We start from the raw sequence: 8,842 nt of genomic DNA, 5'->3' as shown, positions 1-8,842 counted from the left end.
ACTGATGAGCTGTCGGTACGCTTCAAAAATACTCTGTCTTTCAAGATGATAAGTTCGTAACCCAAACTGTTAAAATAACCTGAGTTGAACGGCAAAATAAATGAAATCTTGAAAAAAAAAAGATGCACAACACACTCTCACTTGCACGCCAGGACCGGCTGGGTCTAGAAACTTTAAACCAAACAGCGATGATAGATTGGTGCCAGCTTTCGTGCACGATTGGTATAAGGGTGAAAATAATTTCTATTTCTTTTCGAGTGGAGCTGTTAGCGGTGGAGAACAGTCGAGAACAGTTGATAGAAGCTGAAATGCTCAATGATGAGATTTGAACTGTACTATAATGATTAACTAGTCTGTGGGGTCTCAACTTGGTACCTTTTGTTATTGTTTTGTAGTTCTCTTTTGCACAACAAACGTTGGGTCAGCACACACACATTTTTGCTTGGAACTGTAATTCAACGCAGACCGCTTCCGGTGTGCGCCTGCAGTAACCCAATTCCGTCCCACATAGAACACAGTTTTCATGGTTCTTAAGATCATGAATTAGTACTCATGGAGCATTAACCAGTGCATGGTTCATAGTAAGTGTTTTGGAACTGTGAACAGAAATATATATCGTCACATAACTGTGTGACTCCAAACTCCAAGTTGTGGGGTTATTCTTGGGTATTATGGTCAAAGAGGGTCCTTCTGGAGACCCTACCTGAGGGCGTAGGCTTCAAAATCGTCATGTAAAAACCATGCAATTTGAAAAGAGGGCGGAGTTATAGAAAAATGATTCGACGATTCAACGCATAATTCACACACGCATCACAACTCATAACCTTCACACTACGGCAGTAGTACGTTCACGGCATGTGTTTTATCTGAGTGCAGTAAAATGGCTCACTTACGGTGGTGGCACCAGGCTCCCAGACATTAAGCATTTGAATTTCAGAACTCAGACCTCCCCACAGATTGTTGTGAAATTAGTAATGTGCTACTAGTCTGACTCTCGGAGAAGCGCTACAGAGTACACAACTGAGGTATCGGTTGATGTACGAAGAATAGCAGAGTTTCACTTCCGATACTCCATTTGTCTTTGGAGGTGCTGAATCGTTGTTCTTTCCCCTTTGAAATCATCATCGATGCTTCCGTGCTGAATCGATACACGAGGCGGAGCACTTTTGTTCCCTCTGAACACGCGAAGATCGGCATTGACAGTCATAGTGAATAAGAACAAAACAAGCTGACTCTGTTGAAGGTGGTTGTTACAAGCCGCCAGCCACCCATAACGACTGTCTGGAAGAAGTAAGAATGGGGATGTAAACAGATATTTATACCTTGTTTTTGTGTTTGCACATTGATTAGCCGCCGATAATGAGAACAGCAAGCCCTTTCCCGCTGTGATAGAAGGACACACCAAGAACAAACACCTGGACATTACAGCGAAGCGGGTTGAACACTGTACATCTCCTCTCACTGGAGGGAGCGGGTGGGTGTTGGCGAAGGCTAAGCGTGTCTGAACGGCGGTGGTGCTTTGAACGGCGGTGGTGCTTTGGACGATCATGATGCTCCGAATGAACTGGCTCAACAGCTTCGGTCAGTTAGCTTTGCTCTGTGGCTTGGTGTGCTCCTCTAAATGCTCTGGCGGACAGCTGAGTATGTTCAATTGACCATGTCTTGGTGGCACTGGTTCACAACTTCCGTATAACAAGTTGTTAAGGGGACGGCAGATTCCGAATCTTCGACAGGCAAGTCATATTCATTCTCAATCTGAGATAACAGGCGAATGAACAGGTCCTCTAACATTTCTCTGGAGATCTCTCATTGTAGCTCCTTTGCTATAATTTGTTTGAAGGACACTGCATCTGCTCAGGCACTTCTTGGAGAATACGGAAGCAAACATCCTTCATGCTACCCATCTGCTTAAAACAGTTCCATAGAACCGAATACATATATGTTACACTGCTACACAGTGGTGCTCTTCTATTGTTTGCACTGTCTTCTTGTCTCCTTGGAGAATAGCATCCATGTTAAACTGAGTAAATCTCCTACGCTACAATCATGTTAGATCTTGCATACGGCACGCAGAAAATGTGCTTCCAACCAGTGCTTTGGCCGCAGTGCTCTTCACTTTCCACTGCATATCGCATTAGTCGTTGATTGGTGTTAGTTTCCACCTCTTGTTGCAGAAGTTCTATTTGTAGTTTCAGGGTCGACTTGTATTACTCAGATGGTTTTAAAGGCTGTACCACATATTAGCATGTGATGTAACTTGATGGGCTGCTTTTGTCTTGTGTCTCTATCAGGTATGATTCGCATCATAAGCCAGTAGTAACGCACTGCTTCGATGAGTAAGTGAACATGAACTCTTCCAGTTATGCCTCGATTGAAGCATATGGCTAGAGTGACCACACATCAGAGCTTGGTATATGACTGTGGTGTATTCTGTATATCCTGTGTTGGATTACTCATCTTGATACAACGGAGGTGTTTTACGCTCTTGACTTTACAGTCGAATCCCGGCTTCGTGCTATGTGCCGTATTAAAGGACGATTATCAATTTTCACACATGTGTATAAATAGTGCGTATAGATATTTATCTGAGTGTCATGCTGAATTGATTCTCAAGATAGTTGTTAGGTTCGGTATGATCTCCAGTAGAATTTCGACTCATTGGCGTGCAATTTCACTCAGTTTTATATCCACCTACCATGCAAGGCCATACGGTCATCCGAAAGAAAGCAGCCCGAGAACGGATATATACGGAATCATGGTGGTAGTCCATAGATGACGATCAGCAGCAATTGGTTTTTATGTTTTCTTTTTCGTTTATATGTCGTAGTTGTCGACTTATGAAGGCTCAAAGTATGATCAGGCTGAAGTTTATTAGGTCCACAGTGTTTACATTTAACCACATATTATGATAATACGCAGTTCATTCAACCAGTACACGGGACTTACAAGGAGAGACTACTCTCATGAATACAATCATTTGCTCCTCCAGCAAAACTTCAAAGCACCTAAATTTATCAGGAGTTGTGTATGATTCCTTCTCATTTGGCTTCTCTCTGTTCCATAAGCTCCCGCTCGTGTTCTTCAACTAGAAGTCTAATACACTCTTTGCCAGCCTCCGTCTTAAAGTGCCTTCCTAGTGCATCAGTACGGGCAAATCTCTTGCCGCATCCCCAAACAGTAACACCATCCTTCAAAGTACCACGACATTCGTACTTCTTCTCACCGCTATGCAAAGCCATATGTCGGTTCATGTCATGTTGTCTGACAAATGTACGAGAGCAAACTGTGCACACATAAGGCCTTTCATTGGTATGTGTTCTCAAATGAGAACTCAGGTTCGACTTCCTTGTAAATCGTTTGTCACATAGATGACAGCAAAAGATTGCTGGATTCTTCTGTGTAGTCGCTGTCGCTTCATTTGTGGATGCTAACTCTAGCATCTTTTCACGGTTAACTGAAGGTGAACGTTCCCTTGAGACTGACCCTGAGTTGGAACGTGATGTTGAGTGCCGACGTTGACGTCCTGCACGCATTTCCTTATGTGAGTCTGGTCTTAACAGCTCAATCTCTCCGCTAACACTCCCGTTGTCACTACTGTTCGATCCACCATGACTATTGTTGTAGCTTTCGCCCATATCTGGTGAAAGTAAATCGGAAAAATGACCAGATTTAATAGTCGTAGAGTGCATCGACCCATTACGGGAGTGGTTGGGCGAGTTGTTGCGAGATGATGCATTCGACGAGAAAAGAGATGGTGTTCTCTCAGCAACATCCTCGGGTGCCTCGTCGACGGATATGGTCACAGGCGTAACTGGTAACACACCGTTCTGACTCAACGAATCCAACTGCAAGCTTAAGAAGTCTATCTGCGGGTTTTGCTCTGTTGAGTCGCCATTAAGGTCTTCCAGCAGCACATTCGAATGGACATCATCACCTCCATAGTTTGAGCCAGAATACGCACTCAGATATGGCGAGCCACCGTCAACACTGGATAGGTCACTCAGCGAACCAGCATTACTCAGTTGCCGTAGCTGCTCGAATTGTGAGCCTTGAAAGTTGGGCTGTAGGAAGTTTGATTGATCTCCAATAACCTGTTGTTGGTTGATGTTGAAATTTGGGTATTGGGCGCTTGGATTCTCATCTGTGGGTGGAGTGGATATGATGAACGGCGGCGTGGACACTGAAGCTGTTGAAGGAACACTGGCGGGTGGTAGGAATGACTGTTCAACGGGCATACCAAAGTTGATGTTGTGCGTATTGGACTCTGCTTCGGTAATCCAATCAAGGTTTTGTGAAAGTTCTTTACTTGTTCCCTCATTGGGCACATTGATCGATGAATAAGCGTCATTGGTGCTTGTCTGTGAATATTGTACGGGTTGCGGAGTAATAAAGGACGTGTTGCTTGTCAATTCCAGGTTCAGGTTTGGATACCGTTGCGAATTCAACGCATCACCATCGGTGCTGGTGCCCATTAGACCACTTGTAAACTGGTTGTGAGTTGTGTGGGAAACAGGAACGTCACTGTGAGGACCTGGGGATGCTTCTGTTGTGCCAGGGGACAGCTGGAAGAACTGGTCAAAGAGGCTATCGTCTTGTCTGATAGGTGGAGCATTTGACCTCTTGGGGTCACCGTTGAGGTGGTCAGCTATGTTGTTGTTTATCACCATGTCTGTTCAAGATAACGAGACAGTTATCTATCTCAAGAGGCCCACGTATAAGATGTGTAATAATAGTATCGACACAGCGAGTTAAAACACAAATGCACAACAAGATTAGAATGCCGGGCACTTAGTAGAGCAGGAGACAGCACCTGAAGAATATGAAGTGCTATTCAGTAGAATATGGAGAGTGACTTGAAGTGAAGATATCACACTGATGAGCTGTGAGTTCTCAAATTCAGATGATGAACAAATTATGGCTCAAGTATGTATGACAAAGTGGAAACGGTAAAATAAATCAAATGGTTGGAAAAGAAACTATACCAGGACCAATCGTGTTCATGAACCACCTGTGTAATTGCGAGCCTTAGGGTGAAAATAATAATCAGAGAAAAAACACACACTAGTAAGCCGGGTTGATAGAACACCTTATGCTTTGGCAGGCGACAACAAGTGTGAGTCCTATTGTGATAAGTTGTAGTTTCAGAGAATGAAAGATTGTTCTTTTTTTGGTATTTTGCGTTTCTAACCACCTGAGAAAGGTTCACACAGAATCCAGGACCTTGAAGGAATTGGGAGCGGGGCATTCAAAACGTCTCATGCCAAACTTTAGGTTCATACTCTCCACCTTAACTTGGGAATACTTTGCTGCTGCTCATTGCAGGCCGTTTTCTGTGTGTGCACCGTTTGCAAATTGCTCAGATACGAAAATAGGTGCAGCCAGAAGACTGCGCCCCCAATGCAGGTGTAACACGCATCACAGGTTCAGCTAAGCCGTGAATACGAGTAGTTGACCAGCCTGTATTTCAGAAAGTATACCTTTTGTTTGTATCATCACACACACTCACATGTATAAAGAGTGCGACAGTGTAGAGGGAAAGAGCCGGGAAATGCAAACACCCTGGAATTGTAACCATTCTTGAATTGTACACTGGTCCTTTTTCTCGTTGGCATTGAAGGAAGTTGTTCCAAAACTGTACCCGAGAGCATGGAAGTGGGCTTTTAAAACCAGTAATGTAACAACTATGCGATCTGGAAGGAAAGGGCGGTGTAGTGGGCATAGATTTGGCTATTCGCCAGGCTCTTCCACGGATGCACCACAAGCAACCACCTTCACAGTGCACAGTGTTCACCAAAGTGTTAAAATAGCACATCCGACCAGAGATGCTTGATGTACAAAAGACCCCAGCAATTCTTAAGTTAGTACTGCGTTACAGGCTTATCTTGGAGACAGGCGCTACGTCGTCACAGACCGCGGTATCTGTTGGTATACACAAATGGTGAAGTTTCTGCCTTCACTCTCGCTTCCATGGTGTGTGGACTGAAACGTTGTCCACAACAGTCATCGGTGCCTCTATGGTAAATGGGCATATGAGGATAAGCCCCTCTCGTACCTTCCGTCGTGGAATTCATCAACATCAACGGCAGCGCTGGTGGCGAACAGGTTGGCACCGTTGACGTTGGTGTTACAACTGGTTAACCGCCCATAATGACTACTTAGAGGATGAAACAAATGGGAATGTAAACAAATATTTATACTTCATTTTGTGTGTTTACACAAAGACGCGTTGCCAGCCAAATCTCTATGCATGCTTACCCATTTCAGCCAGTACTTCCGCTTTCGGCAGTCAAGACCTTTTGTTTACATTTTGTCCCTTCGTTCGTGATAAAAAACGAAAATCTGCAGCAATAAACCAAAAAATTCTCCGTCAAACTGGTCATTTTCATACACAATCCCCATAAAAACAGGAGAGAAAGAGGTAAAAAAGGGTACAATCCGCCATTTAGAACCCATCTGCTACTCAATTGAGCAATTTGAGTCCATTTTTCTGTTGTTTTGACCTTGTTTCCCCCTTACTGAAAGCACTTCTCACCCTGTGTTTACACGTGTGGCAGAGAAACCCTTGAGCCTTTCTATTTCATTCCTTTAACAGATTTCCATCGTTCCTTTGAGCACTGAAGGACGCAGTGACTGACGAAGCACGATAAAAGACACCAACAGAGGCTGAAGAAAGAAATCTCTTGACCTACTCAGAAAGGCATCTATCCCACTCTCGACTTGCTGACCCACGTTGTATTAACAGTTGAGTGTAAAGAGACTTTGAAATTGTTACAGTTGACTTCCCTGGAATTTTACCCGTTTGGAAACGTTGGAAACTGGCTTTGAGACCACGCCGAGTTACTACTTGTTTCGTTCTTTCTTATCCTACCTATTCGTGTGCCTCCTCTCTACTGTGCTGGTATTGCATTTATACTTGGTTGAAACATCGTTCCTTTTGTCGTCTGTACACACTATTGAACTATGTCCGTTGAAGATAAGGGTGCTACTGCTGTTGACGCTGAGACCACGGACCAGACCACCACATTGAAGGTTGTTGTGCCTCCAGCGGAGGATGGTTCGGTTGTGGAGCCAACTGAGTCTGAACAGACGGAGGAAAGTGGCTCCGATAATGCTGAGGCCAACGCTAATAACGGCACTGACGTTACCGAAGAGTCGCCAAAGGTTACACCGGCATTGGCATCGCAAGGTGGGCGTGAAGTATCTCACAAGATCCTATACGTTGGTGGGCTAAACGCGAAAGTTACCGACGAAACAATCCAACAGGTGTTTGGCGCAGACGGCGAATTGGCCAAGGTCAACATCCTAGCTGACAAGAACAGCCCTGGAGGAAGCTTTGCCTTTGTTGAGTTCAAAACTGAAGAAGATGCAAAGTGTTGTTTCGACAGGTTCCAGGCCGAACCACCAATCATTGAAGGTGGGAAAGTTGTCATTAATTGGGCTTATCAATCGCAGCAGGCGAAGAACGATCCTGATGCAGTTAACGTGTTTGTCGGTGATCTCTCCACAGAGGTTGACGATGAGACACTAAGAAAGGCATTCGAACGATTTGAGTCGGTGCAGCAAGCCCATGTGATGTGGGACATGCAAACTGGCCATTCTAGAGGTTATGGTTTTGTATCATTTGGTGACGAGAAGGATGCATCTCTGGCAATTGAGAATATGAATGGTAAGGTTATCGCTGGTCGTGCCATCCGTTTGAACTGGGCTCATAAGAGCAATGGAAAGCATTCTAATGGCTACCATGGGAGTGGTCGTCACCATGGACAGAACAACACCATCAACAATCACAGTAACAATGGCAGCAGCAACAACAACAACGGTCGTAACCACCGCTATAACAACAACCAAAGACCACACCATAATAACTATCACAATGGCCATCACCATGTTAACGGATACTACCAGCAACAACATCCACAAGGCTTGATCCCCATGGTTACAAGTGGACATAGCTCACCTCACATGGGTGGTGGTGGTAATCCATTGCCCTTGGCCAACGTTGGCTTACCAGGTGCACCAATGATTCCTCCACAGAGTTATGAGATGGTGTCACGCAAGTCTCCAGTATGGCAGACCACTGTTTACGTTGGTAATCTGGCTCACTTCACCACGCAACAGGAGTTGATTCCACTGCTACAAACGTTTGGATTCATCGTTGACGTGAAGTTCTACCCTGAGCGTGGTTGTGCGTTTGTCAAGTACGACACCCATGAACGTGCCACCATGGCGATTCTTCAACTTGGTGGCTTTATCGTCAATGGTAGGCCTCTGAAGATGGGGTGGGGCAGATCTTCTCATCATCATCAGTATCAAAACACCGGTGCTAACAGTGGTGCCAATGCCAATGCCAATGGCAGCCTCAATGACGAGGCAGCACCGCCAGATGGGTATAACAGTCAAAGCTATGGCCATGCTGTTGTGTATGGCCAATAGTGGGTGGGCTTTGCCGGAGTGTTTGTGCGTTTATATTGTGATTTTACAGACATTGAAGTTCGTTAATCTGATAGAGTTAAACTGTTTTGAACTTTTACAACGAGTAGAGTAAGAACCGTACGTATATAAATATAAAATTAGAGTGTATATATATACATATAGTGATTTCAAGAAAGGAAAGGAGGATGAACAAAGAATAAGACACACACGAGCAACCATTGGTGAAGAGCCCCCAATCCCTGCTCGACTGTACAATACCGTTCAAAGAGTTATAGCACATAGGAATAAGGGACCAGAGGAGCTGTCGCAGTCGTTAAGACCTCTCCAAACCTCTCTGATGGCCTATGCATCGGTGGCATCAGTGCTCGTGCTGGTGTAGTAGGAATCTGCCTCTCTGTTCGTCTGGTTT

General features: G+C 44.7%; 2 protein-coding genes across 2 annotated transcripts in view; one reads left to right on the top strand and one right to left on the bottom strand.

Annotated features, from left to right (window-relative positions):
• CYBJADRAFT_145326 (C2H2-type zinc finger protein) overlaps positions 1 to 4,879 on the bottom strand; it is a gene marked incomplete at its 3' end in the record, with an annotated part of 6,767 nt that extends 1,888 nt beyond the window's left edge. Inside the window, exon 1 of the mRNA XM_020213231.1 lies at positions 3,177 to 4,879. Within this exon, the coding sequence (XP_020072867.1) occupies positions 3,177 to 4,667 (1,491 nt within the window). The 5' untranslated portion in view covers positions 4,668 to 4,879. The remainder of the gene's footprint in view (positions 1 to 3,176) is intronic.
• Positions 4,880 to 6,960: 2,081 nt separating this feature from the next.
• Positions 6,961 to 8,812, top strand: PUB1 (Pub1p; the record flags this gene model as incomplete). The annotated part of the gene is made up of 2 exons (XM_020213486.1): positions 6,961 to 8,432; positions 8,596 to 8,812. The coding sequence occupies 2 exons, from the start codon at positions 6,961 to 6,963 to the stop codon at positions 8,810 to 8,812; spliced, it is 1,689 nt and encodes a 562-aa protein (XP_020072866.1).
• Between the last annotated feature and the right edge of the window lie 30 nt (positions 8,813 to 8,842).

This window comes from Cyberlindnera jadinii (genome assembly GCF_001661405.1).
Source record: "Cyberlindnera jadinii NRRL Y-1542 unplaced genomic scaffold CYBJAscaffold_1, whole genome shotgun sequence".
Taxonomy (NCBI): Eukaryota; Fungi; Ascomycota; class Saccharomycetes; order Phaffomycetales; family Wickerhamomycetaceae; genus Williopsis; species Williopsis jadinii.
The sequence above is the reverse complement of the archived record's forward strand: the minus strand, read 5'-3'. Positions and strand labels throughout refer to the sequence as shown.